This window comes from Gymnogyps californianus, chromosome 5 (assembly GCF_018139145.2).
Source record: "Gymnogyps californianus isolate 813 chromosome 5, ASM1813914v2, whole genome shotgun sequence".
Lineage (NCBI taxonomy): Eukaryota > Metazoa > Chordata > Aves > Accipitriformes > Cathartidae > Gymnogyps > Gymnogyps californianus.
Genome location: NC_059475.1, coordinates 12,487,342 through 12,501,161, shown reverse-complemented (window position 1 = coordinate 12,501,161; position 13,820 = coordinate 12,487,342). Strand labels below are relative to the sequence as shown.

Sequence of the window (13,820 nt, the reverse complement as noted above, 5' to 3'; positions counted from 1 at the left end):
GTGTGTCTTAATAGTTATTAATGTAGTGAAATACTTTCCAACTGAAGACAAAGTAATTTGCTACAGAAGCAATCATTCATTTAAAAAAATTAGCTTGGCTATTTAGAAGGGATGTATGTACTGGCAGGAGTAGATATATTATTTTTTAAAAAGAAATTAAAATTTTAATATTTGTGCTTTGTTTATTATATAAAAAGTGCTTTACTACAAGTTACTTATAAAAATTCTAAAATCAACATAGCTTCATTTCTGCTTTGAATTCCATGGACCTAAACCTGACTGGTTTCCAGAGTAGAACACTGACGAATCAATGAGCTTTTGAGACTCATTTTAAGACCAGCGTCAAGGATCAACAATTCCATATGTTATTTAACTTACATTCTTTATTATTTCAATATATTTTAAAATGAACAGTATATTAACACTTCAGCATTTCCATTTTTTTTAATGGATCCAGTTTTGATTGAGAAATCACAGACACAGCTTTATCATTTTTCCTAATAATTTAATGTAAGATGATGCAATATTATGTTCTAAGAAGCCTTTGGAAAAAAGGAAATAAATAACTTTGTTCCACAGCATCCTTTTGGTGCCTTTTAACTGCTGTAATTTTGATAAATCAGCAAATATTTTAGGAATTCTCTTCTTAGAAATAATTCCAACAGTAACTTTTCCTATAACACATAGTTAAGCTGTGAAACTCCTTGCCACGGGTTGTTGTAAAATTTGAACATTAAGAAACTGGACAAATTATAGGAAAAAACCCACACAACTGACACCTCTGGTTCAGGATGTCATTTAACTATAATTCACACTGAATTAGGAAAGTATTTTGTGGAATTATTTCTACAGCCTGCCCTATTCTTACATACTTTGCTTTGCATTTGCTACGGGCCACTATCAGAGACAAAATACTGGGCTACATGGACTTTTAATCTCACTTGGTACAGTCATTCTTAATGTCTAATGACAACTGCTGAATGATTTCCTCCTTTGATCTGTAAACTGAACTATATTTGTTTCTGTTAATATGTATTAGCTTAATAAAAATTCAAGCTTTTCATTTATCTCAGATCAGTCATATTTCATCAGCTGAAAGTAATCCAAGATCCTAAATCTCTGTCATGCATCTTAATTTGATCTGGAAGAGGCTCTGACATTTTGCATTACATATGGAGGAAAACTAGGATTTCGCTACTAATTTACCATTATACATTTAATCAAATATTGTTAATGTCTTGTTTTTACCTGAGAAGTCTGCTTTTGTCCTAATAATTCCCTTCATTATACAGTAAATTGAGCCCAGAAAAATCTCTATTTCATCTTCTATGTAGATTAAAAACTGCTTGGAGGGTAAAATAGCACTCCTTTAACATATAGGGGCTATTTACTGTCATAGACATTGAATTTTATCTAGTTCAATCTAAGCCTACTTTTGCTTTTAAATTCCCAAATCAATCCTGAGATGTTTTAAATCAAAAGTACTGTCACTGCTACTCATTAAAAACAGATTTGTCCGCTGACATATATTATAAATGGCAATTGCAAGTTCTTTACCCTGAAAATTTCTGGATAATCTAGTCTGGACACCAACACCAGACTTTTAGGAGCAAATACTTCTGCAGGCGGAATTAAACCAGACTCTTCTTCACCTTCAATTTCTTTTGTTCCCTTGAAAACAGAAACATTTCAATTAATAAGCAGAAAGAAACCTCAAACTAAAATGCTAGCATTCTTACAAAAAGTTAACATTTCTCAGAGCTTTAGAAAAGAAAATGAATGCATTATTTGAAACTGGTAATGAAGTCAACTAACAGGAGCACATTCCAATGGTTGCCTGAACTCCCTAAAAGCTTCTAGATGTAGTCCAACTTGTTAAAACTCACCTGGGAAGTCATGCACCAATGTACCTAAAATAAAGTTCTCTGAGACAGCAGTTTAACAGGACAATGTTTCACATTAAATGCTCCCTGTTTCACATTTTAGATAGTAGATTATAGAATGGGATCGTTTCACATCGAAGTGTTAGCTGATTTACAATCAACCATACTCCAAATACAGAAATAATATATTTCACAAAAGAATGGTTGTCCTACTCATATTGATATAATTCAATTTCTTACAGAATTTCCACTAACGTTACAGCTAAAATTATCTGTATCATCTCCAGCCTGACCCAGTGAATTTGGAATCTAAAAGAATTTCTTCACAAGAAAACTAGTTCAGTTTTCTCAAAAAATCCCTCAAACTTATGAACCACTAAGTTCTGGTTAAAAACAAGAGAAAAGTACAATGTAGATAAACTTGCAGTTGTTCACGATATTGTGCAAGTTGCTATAACCTCCTTGCCAGAGCTTACTATTCAATCACAAATATTTTATTATTATTCATGGCCAAAACTAAAGATGTCACTAAATACTTTCATTTCTAAAATTCCACACATTCTTTGACAAATTCATTAACTAAGTTTTCAAATGACAGAAAGTCTGTGCTTTCCAATTTTTGCATGTAATTCTCTCCACCCCCACATCACCCACCAAATTTCTAAGTATTTTATTTGTTCCTCTGACCAAGCATTCTTCCAAGCAAAAATCACTATATTATCTTAATTAGGAATACGAGAAAAATTACTTCCATTTCCATATGACAGCATGAAATATCTGCCTTCTATTTCTGTCACGTTACTAGTCATCATTTCAGTTTATTTAAAAAAAAAAAAAATCCAACATTGCTTTTCTATTAAATGGAAGAAACCCGATAGAAATGTTCTTAAATGCCAGGAATGCTGTGAGTTCACGAGCTTTATTTCACCACTTCAATTCAGAATGTATGGTTTCTTTAAGCAAATGCATGTATCCAAACAAAAGCAGTTAAAACAATGATGGTAGAAGTACTTAAAAAGCTGACTTAATAAATGCTTTTAATTATGAAAAATGTTTAGTTACAATACGCTTCATGTGGGAGTTTTATTGATGGGGTGCACGATCAAAAAAGTTTGGAGACCACCGGCCTACAGCATAGTTGTTCTTCTAGTTGGAAACCAAACAGGTTCCTTCAAAAGCACCTGTTGTTTTAACTAACCTAAATAACTTTCTACTGAAACAAAATACATAATAACAGTCCTATCCTGTCCAGTCCTGTCTGCACAGTCCTGTGTGCCTTGGTCAGAGCCAAATGGTGGCAGCTGAAGACATTAGCTATCAGGCAGCAATCATCATCATCTGTGAACCACTTACTTGTTTTTGCCTCCACACCAAGACCTGCGTTTTATTATATAAATGCTCTCCTCAGTTCCAGCACCAAATTGAAAAGGTCACTTGAAAAGGTCCAGTAGCTGAGTATCAGCTAGAAGCTGCACTGACAACTGTAGGGTAATAAAGAGCTACTTCCTAACCTGACCCGCAGGTGGAAGGTATCTACATTAGAGCCTTTGCCCATTGCCCTTCCACGTATAAAGTCAGAGCTGGCTTTTCAGGCTTGTGTCCTGAACATGGGCGTGCGTCTCTTGGAAGCTGCTCAACTGCACTCAAGTTCTGTGTCAACCTATGCTAAAGCACTTCTCACACACATCCCTCTAAAGAATATGATACATCGGTATGTGTGTGTGCACATGTACTTTGGTGCTCTATTTTCATTATTATACAGACAAAAAAGGGCATGTAATTTTTTGTATGTATACCAGAGGAGACACAAATGCTATAAAATATTTTGGTGCTTTTTTATACACAAACTAAACAAGATTCTGGGGTTCCTGTAAAACTGCCACTGTGATTCTTCAGGACATAAAAGTTAGGTGGTATTCACGTATGCTATACCATCCCTTGTCTATGCAAGGTATCCAAAAAAAAAAAAAAAAAAAAAAAAGAACATATAAGCATGGCTATACTGAGTCAGAAAAAAAGGTTTATCCATAGCTTAGTACCCTATCTTGGTACCAAGGGCCCCCCTGAACAGAGGGCAAGCTTAGTGTTGCCATTCCTCCTGTGCATTCTCCCCGTCTCCAGCAACGTGCAGCTCAGGAACTTCCTGACCTGGAGACAGCCTCCTATCTAAAAAAACAATTCAACATTCAAGTAAAAGTGGTTTAAAAAGGGAGTACTTATGTTTGTATTAACCAAGTTATTTTAATTAAAAGATATGTATAATATTTTCATACCAAAGCAAAAACAATTGGCACAGCAATACATATACACATATGGGCATATAATTGGCTTCGTACATTAATTCTTACCTAAACGGCAACCAATACATACGCGATGTACACACTTAGTCTAGTCTGCATCTCATTTCTAGGTTAAAATTGTGATTCACATTATTTAAATTAACAGAGAAACACAATAACTCAACAGTCACATGTCCCACACATGTTCATTTATTTCCATCCATTATAATGTTGACAGGGAGAGCTTTTCCATTAATTACAGTTCCTCCCCCTGCCCCCAAAAATGCAAGAAGAATTTTTAACTTATAGTTTAGTGGTTATACACCACTAAACATATAATCAACAAAAGTTTATTGTATCAACTGTTCTAAAGAGCAATTATGAATTCTAGGCATAAAGGCAACAGATTCTGGCTATCTGACAAATTGTGGACCCTGACAACATTAGGAAAAATGAAATTAAAACATGTTCCACATTTCTAAAGGCAAAGGAATACGGAAGCTTCTCTATATTCACACAGTACTAAGATAACAAAAACTCAGGGTGCATAGACAGGGAGGAGGTTTCTATAAAAGGCCATTTTCATAAAATCCACTCAACTTCAGATGAAGTCTTGAATTAATTCATAATTAGATTTAATTTAAAACTTTAAGGGCACAACAGCAGCACAATATTGAATTGATAAATCATTTACACTATAAAAACACTCTCTCTTACTTCACAAAAGATTTACGGAAAAATGTAATGTGACTAGCCGTATTTCTTTCACGGCTAAACGTTCTGACAGGCACACAGGCACACTATTAGGAGTCAGTAGACTAAGTAGATAATCATTTCAAACACATGACTTTTAACCTACTTTTCAAGCAAAGTATTAACAGCATAAGCATTCTGTAGCAGTACTAAATACAAAGCAGTAAAACCACAAACTTAATTCTTTCTATTTACACTTTTGTTCAGACACATGCACATTTCATCTTTCTTTATCCCCTTTCTCATCTAAGGAAAAAATATGCTCTAATCAAAACTAACAAAATAAAAGAGTTGGTTGTGGTTTTTTTTCCCCAATGCCTTTTTATTTTATAAATATAGCATTCAGTTTACAACTAAATTAAGAATAATTGGATTTTAAGGAAAACCTTGCTAACGATACATAAACTGAAAGACAAATTTAAATCTGTTAAATAAGAAGTAAGATAATACTGCTATTTCATTTTATTTTTTTAAATCTAGTTGATTATTACAGTTTTCCTTTTGCACTTATATTGGTTGGAAGAAGATGATAATGCTATTTGGTATACTGCTATGGGGCTTCCCTGATATCTCTCATCTAGATTGTTGGCTAGCCTTCATACTACAGTAGAACAGATTAAGAATTTTCTTAATTTCAATTAAATATTGAAAGAGATTCCTTTTTTTTTTTATTTCCCTCTTTTTATTTCTACATACAGGCAGACTTTGAAAACAGCTGAGATTAGAAAAATGTACCACTAGAGAGCAAACCAGTGTTCCAGATCCTTAAAGATTCATTTAGTTTAAAAGGTGATACACATTTAAAATCTAATTCAGAAATATCTGTGCCTTTAGATTGGGAATAAATAATTTTTTTTTAACATCAGATTAATAAAGTTCTGAAAAAGACTCTTCAGTAAGCTAAGGAATAGGTAACAGAGACTGATCTAAGTGTATTAATGAAAGGAACTGTATGATGACCCGTGATCATACATGATTTCACCACGCTTAAAATATTTGGTGCCCTGTAATTATATTTGTGTTTGACTGAAGCCCATCAGGGTTCTGCTCCCTGCCAGAAACCTCTTTTCTTCTGCATCTTGACTTGGTTTCTGAAGTTATAAGGAGAATATAGTGCAGAGTTCTGTAAACTGACTCAAGTCCATACAGCAGTTTTTCCACAAAATCTACCAGATAATACTACAATTATTAATATGTTCATTACAGAACTTCTTATCCACAAAATCACCCAGCTAACAAAAACTGTCTTTGCAGAACTCTTCATTGCGAGAGTTCCTTGTTCACACATATATGATTGTCGACAGTCTGGGCATCTGAAACATGGAAGGTATATAGGAGTCTTTCTGTTTTTTTAAAGACTGCCTTTTTTCTTCTAGCTCCCACTGCATCTCTTGGAGAAACAGCATTGCCAAATGTTTAAATTTAGATATTTCTTAAACAAACTTTAAATCATCATATTCCAAACTGTCACAAAAACATAGATACATCACAGTAATGAATGTTAACACTTAGGTCCCATGAGATCAAAAAAAGTATAGTAAAAATCAAGATAACCAATTTTAAAACTAGATACAGAATTACATTCTTAAAATTTTTAAATACAATTAAACAAGCATTTATTTACTGTGTAAGTAGAACATGGTTGAGGATGTATCATAAGTTTAAACAGAAAAATCTTATCTGGTTTTACAGCAGGGTGTTTGATTTGTTTACTTGTGCCCCCCCCCCCTTCCCTGCATAAATAATATATAATAAACAAACTCAGAAAATGGTGAAACTTCTTTTGAAGGACATATGATGTGATTTCATTTTGCTTAATTTGTTTGCTATAGCTGTAAAGTGGCCTCTTAAGAGACTGGCCAAAAAAATTGTGTGTTCTGTACATTTAAAGCAGACCAATATATTCTAAACCTCAATTTTTTTCATGCATTTTAACAAATGCACACATCCACATCTACACTAAAAATATATATATACAGCTCCTGACATAACATAGTAATGAGTTTCATAGGTTCTTACATAAATGAGAATACAGAACTAGAGAGAGCATGAGTGCACATATTTCAACTGTTTGCCTTTCTTCTTGTATCATGAGAAGTATCCATGTAACACATTTGTGACCTAAGGTGATGGGGTAAACTGGCATGTACAATAACCAACTAATTGAAATAACAGTATCACTTTATAGTTTATGAACTTGGTCAGTGAAAGTAGCTGAATTAATAAATGCATTTGTGCAAGCATTTGGAAAAAAATCTCACAAAATAATAAAAGTTCACATGACCAAATTAAAAAAAAAAAAAATCAGCATTAATCCCCTGACTGATAACCAATAGTTTAGAAAAATTAACTGTGATCAGCACTGTTCATCATCACTCTGCTATTTATTTGTTTGCTTGTTTTCTGAGAATAATTTGTTCCTTCAGTTTAGCCAAGGGATGTATATGGCATTAAGCCCAAGCTAGACAAATTCAGACTAATTATTCAAGCATTTTTTCATAAGAAAGGTAACTGACAACTGGAGTTACATACCAACAGATCAGGGATGATGTCCCATCTCCACAGTCTAGAAAAAGGTTTAATACATTTTTCATAGATGCAGTTAAAATCGAATACTTGTGGGTTTTATACACATATTATTAAATAAGGTATTGCTTTGCTTTAAATTGGTGTCCTTTTGCTTTAAAAACCCCTCTACATTTATAAAAAAGTGTAAGAACAACTGGACACAGTTTGCAGCATTTTTATCAAGTATATTGTAATGAGATAAGAGTTTGAAAGCTTGGTATTAGAAGAAAATTTCAAGTATTAAACAAAGAATAATTTTAATAATAAAATATGGCATATTTTCCTCAAATAAATTGGTGTCGATCAAGAGCAAAAACTTTCTTAAAACTTAAATGTACATTAAATATTTTTTCATATGCTACACACAGGGTACTGTGGAAAAATGATTAACACATTCTAATGGAGCAAGCAATGAGCAGTCACATAGCTCTCCCAGTTCAGTACCCATGCCAGTCTATTTAGGGAGATGTTAAAGGGACTGTAATGAACACTGCAAATCTATGAAAGCATACAATACAGAGCGCAAAGGCTTAGCTTAACAACATATGATTGATACCATTTCAAAACTTCATCGCAGTCTCCTGCTTCTTCAGTATGCACTATATGCACTACTCAGCAAAACTTAAGCAGGTACAAAGGTGAATATGAAGTAGTCCTGTGACATTTTCTGCCCAATGCATTTTGTTTGCTTTAGATCACAAATATATATTCAGAGTTGAAAATTATGAGTTTCAGATGACATCTTGTAAGGCCAAGAATAGATTAAGTGTATAGTTTCCATGCTTAGCATAAAAAGAGTGTAAGAAAGACATTTCATTGGAGCTATTTTGTGCGCCGGCTTGCCAAAACAGAAGTAGTAACGCTGCATGAAACATGACAAAACCTCAACCAATCAAACTGATAGCAAAACTGTTAGAAAGTCCTTTGCATCAGGTCCTATTCTTATTGCTTAGTTTTACTCTTTATATACTTTTTACTGCTGACACCAATAATCTCACATAGAGACTGGGCACCTGAAAATCAGAACAAAACCCAAAACACCAAACCCAAAGTAAACTGATCATTCACAGTTAGTCTTAAGGAAGAACAACAAAAACAACCACCACCATAATCAACATGCTAACTGAAATATGCTCAAAACAAACAAATGGTGGTAGCTCTTCATGCAATGGTTATTTAACTTATGAAACTCTTCTGCTACAGAATGGTAGTAATAAAAATGCATACAGGGTCATGAGAAGACGGGACAAGTTACTGAAATTCACAGGTTACTAATCATGCACCAGGCATATTTGGCTCAGTTGGTCTTTGGACTGTAGAGGAGGGACCACTCATGGAGATACTATGTACGCCGTATTCCTCTGCTGTTCCCTAGACATTCACTCCTAACGATCCACAGAGACAAAATACTATGCAAGATGTCTTTTCTTTCTGACCCAAAATGACAACTCTTATGTTCTTCCAAGCATTTAATGTAACATATTTGAATGTATCTTATTTAATTATACAGCTTCACAATATTATTTAGATTATAAAACAGTATAACTTTTCCAGTATATTATTATATTCAGTGTTCACTGGTAGATAACAATTTCAAGAACACATTAATTCTCTTTTGATATCTAAATCACACACACAGAAAGTACTAATGCAGGGTTAGCCCTAAGTCAGACAGTTTATTAAATACGGGGGGGGGGGGGGGGGGATCAATTAAGTGATTACAGACTTATTTTTTATTCCCTTCTTTCTTTTCTCTCTGACAGAACAAACTTTAAGGAAACAAAAAAACCCATTTATACAAATCTAAAACATAAACTGACTTAATTTCATCCATGGTTTCAGACTTGGCCTCAGGTATGTGGAATAGAGAAGAAAAATAATTACAGCATCCACATAATAAGCAAATAGCTCTTTGTAGCTATGAATTAATTTCATTTTCTGTAGATTTATGCCTAACTTACAAACATTTGTGGATTACCTGATGTCTGATAAGGGTTGATCTCACACTCCAAGTTTTCCCTCATGTGGCAGTGGACTATGAAACATACCCTTCTACTTCCCACCCACCCACTTTCATAAAAGCTACTGCAAGTACAAGATCTCTACTGCCAGTCACATTTGGCTGACAATGGATGTGTTTAGATGTTGCATGTGGAAAAACAGCACATAAACAGACATCTTCATGTAAGCCTCGATTTCAGCTTAAGAAGTTATGTTAAAACTTTTAGTAGAAAAAGGTGACTGATTTTGTGCTACTTCAGTGAAAAACTGGAACTCATTTAAAGGCAACAGATGTGGCAGCCAAGAAAACAAATGACAGCAGCCAACTTTACTCATATTAACCTTATCTTTTTTTATTCAACAGAGATATTAATTGCCCTGATCTAGCCCTCAAACTTTAAGGTTTCCTCTTGAACTTTTACGAACCTAATTTTGCCACAACAATCATATTATTTTAAGATGTCAGCTCTGCTTCTAAACATTGACATTTAACTTAAAAATAACAATCTAGCCAAAATCTACATCAGGAACTGAAGTAAATTTCTAAAGATGAAAATTACCTACCAATATAGTCCAAAAAAATTCTCCCTACTACTGAATGTAGCTGATGTTAAGGGACTTACACAGCTTGAGAACACATTAGCATTTGCTCCATCAACATGTAGCTGAATTACAGTGCACATGAACCATAACTATCCTTCCTCTCCTGTCTTTTCACCCCCATCTTCAGAACTTGGACATGTCCATCTTAATACTTGAATATGTATGCCCAAATCTGCCATTTATCAAATCTCCAACACTGAAGGCTCCTAGATAAAGCAACTCTGAACTGTTATCCAACTCTCCAAGACTATCAGCTGTCCATCCAGTCTTCACTTACATTGGCTCTGATTCCCCCCAGTTGGACCACTATGTCCTTCTGGGTCTTTGAACCACCTCTGTGGCAGGCAGCTCTGTGAATTGCCTTTGTTAGAGATGCCATGCATTTTCAGACATGAGGACAATCCAGGCATGCTGACCATACATCTCCACTCCGGGGGCATATGCTACTGAAGTCAGTGCATTTAGTTCTGATTAATGTTGAGCGGAGAAAAATTAGGTTTATCCTCACGTCAGAGTGAGGAAAATCAATTTAAACTGAGGTACTAATAGAAAAGTTAGAAAACACAAAGCATTAGATGCAGCTTTACCATTTTGAAGGTAGAAGCTGGCAGGCATTATCTGAAACTCAAAGGAAATCAAACGTGAACAGAAAGTGAAATTAGAATTGTACTTTTATTAATTCATCCAGTCCTAGAGAGAGAATGAACATCTCTCATTACAAAACTTTCACTCTAGTACTTCATTATAATTGTCAAGAACAGCTTGCCCTATGCAAAATTTTGCACTGAAATTGTGCCAAGTTCAGCAAGCCCGTTGTTTTTCTACCAACTGCCCAGCAAAGAAGATTTAGAGGCCACGCATGGTTTCTTATTTTAAGAAAAATTATTTGAAGTTTGCTTTAGTAATCTCCTGCCAATTGCTCATTTGGGATGGATCCCTTTCTTTCCATGTGACTTAGTCTCTGCTGGTCTTATTTGCAGCCAAATACACTCTTAGCTGGTTTATTAATAATCAAAGGCCAAAAAACATTCAGCATCAATTAATTTTATTTACTCTTCAGATTATACAAACGCATGTATCCAATAAATTCTAACACATGTACAAAAGTTAAAATAAACTTAGCTGACTGCCTCCAGAAGACAAATCTGCATCCTGCCTACAATCTGCTGTACTGAGCTAAAACCACAGATAAATAGATCTACTTCATGGCTTGTCTACACACACAGAATCATACCACTGCAGCTAAACTTATACTGGAATAATTATACCAGCATAAAAGCCTTTATCTTGATTTAATAGTTTCAAAACAGGATAATAAACGGTAGTAATGTACAGTAGGGATTCTAGCAACTAAAAAAGTGCCAGAGATAGAAAATTATGCAAAGATCGTAAACTTTTCAAATAGAGTAACCTCAAGTCTCTGTAACAGGTCAGCTCATTCACTCCCTAAATACTACTGACACTTCAGAATACTCATATATGATAATAAGTAGTCTTCATTGCACCTTCCAGCATTACACAAAATTTACACCACCAGCATCTATTAGACGTCTACCATTTAATGCACCTGACTTTGAAAACTCCAGAAGGTGCTTATACGCATTATCATCTAAACACATCAAAAGAACTTTGGAACAAAAGTAACCTTGTACCCACGCTTTCCACCTTTCAGTCCAGCTTATGCAGCTATAGGCCAAAGCGTATTTCTGGAGTAGGCCATTAGGCTATGCACACCTCAGAAGATCTGGGAAGTCCAAGGTAATGCCATTGCAATTGCACTATAAATGCTGAAATTCCATGGGGCAATAATCAATAGCATTAAGTAACTGCTTTCAACATGTTAACCTTAGCACTGAGGAACGTTAAAGAACTACAGTAACAAGTCTTTAGCAAGAACTATGCATACGCAAACAGTAATTTCAGAGCTTAGAGTTTACTAAATCTTTCTGAATTTTCCCAAAGGCAGCAAATTTGATCCATGGATTCCACCCTTTCAAGCTTAGACACCTAATCTAAGGGGAGGAGACTGCAGAGACCTAAGAAACGTAAGCAGAACAAATGGCAAAAATCAAATTAACTTAAAAAAGCTGGTAATTCATACCCTATATTAACTCAGTCATAATGGTTTTTATATAATATAGAACAGTATATGTGGAAGTACACCAAGGCAAAATTTTACACACACAGATTTTTGTTTTGTTTAATTAAAATACAGTCAATTAATTCCTTTAAATTGCATATGGGGAAATGCATTGAAAAGGCTTTCAATGAGTTGCTGAATTAGTATTACTACTGTTTGAAAGTCAGATAAATTATCTGATCCCTAATGACAAAGAAAAGTCTCTGCTTAAAAGGTAGTATCTCCCTATCCTGTGAGCTAAGACTTGGGGCCACTGTGTAGACACAGTACAGGAGTAAAGAGGAAAAGGAAACCTTTACCCAAAACAAGCTTTTGCACCCTGCAACAGCATGAGTTCAAACTGGGGCTGTGTGTGCGAATGCACGAGCCAGGGGATAAACAGGACAGGAGAAATTACTGCCAGAGTTATTAGGAGGATGGAAATATGCTTTCCTCTGTACAACTGTTCTCACCTTAACTTTAAATTCTGGTCTAGAGAGGACCTTAAATGTATAAAAGGACATTAAAAATACAAATCTACTTCTTATCATACAGAACATTAGCTGCAACTTTCTCTTTACACAGGAACAGAAAGGAAATAAAGCATTACTTAAATCTCTATGCTATCATACCATCCATTTTTCAGCAGCTTTAGAAAGATGATGATGTAATATACTTAACTTTATTTTTAAAGCTAGGGGGTTTATCCACAAAATGTGTTTGGGGGCATTGACCGTTAAGAAGTCACTTTCAGAACAAATTTAACATTTGGGATATTCACAAAAAGTTATTAAACTTCATCTTAAGAATAACATGCTAATATAATATCCAAAGGGGGATCAGATTTCACACTTCAAAAAGGGTACTACTGAACGGAGTGTTCTCATCCTCTGCTAAAAACCAAACGTCAGTGACTCATCAAGTGGCATATGCTTTAACACAGCAGGATCACCAACTCTCCAGTCCAAGCATAAGAATTAAAACTTTATGAAGCACGAAGTCATTTTGTTGGCAGTTTTTCTCTTGACTCAGGAAATATTTGTGAATGTTGTGAATCTGCCATTTTATGGTTTGGGATTGCTACAATTTCTTTTCCCTCTTTTGCAGGGGGGAGAGAGAGGAAGAGAATGTGAATGGCAGGAAATGGGAGACTTGTGAATTATGACTTATGTGCATTTTCCAGAGTGATATATTTAATCTTACCAACTTTGTGATTGCAATGTTTTAATGTACATAGGCTTAAGACAACACACAAAAATGATACAATCTTGTAGTAAGATTGTTATAAAAAAATGTTTGGGGTTTTGTGCTGATCTCATTGAGCAGATTTTCTGTACTGCAAGAAATGCAGTTGCACAGGCTCGGTTACTGGCATAAATCATTCTCTAATGTGTTGATGGCAGGGTTGGGGAGAGAGGATAAATTTCTTTCAAAGTGCAAAGCAACGTACAATTTGACCATTAAGTTCCCAAACGACGTGAGTCAACATTTTTAAAAAAGATTCTATCTAGGGTGCTCTTCCAAGCATTGTTAGTATAAATTCTAACTGCGTAATTGGTAAGAAGCACAGCTGAGGTCAGTAGAAGTATCTGCTGAGTCAAAAGCATTAAGTCT

At 34.7% G+C, this 13,820-nt stretch overlaps 1 protein-coding gene across 2 annotated transcripts in view; it reads right to left on the bottom strand.

The window, feature by feature from the left end:
* SBF2 (SET binding factor 2) overlaps positions 1 to 13,820 on the bottom strand; it is a 279,067-nt gene that overhangs the window by 147,455 nt on the left and 117,792 nt on the right. For both annotated transcript variants that reach the window (XM_050896977.1, XM_050896976.1), the window contains exon 4: positions 1,558 to 1,671. In XM_050896977.1, the coding sequence (XP_050752934.1) occupies positions 1,558 to 1,671 (114 nt within the window). The remainder of the gene's footprint in view (positions 1 to 1,557; positions 1,672 to 13,820) is intronic.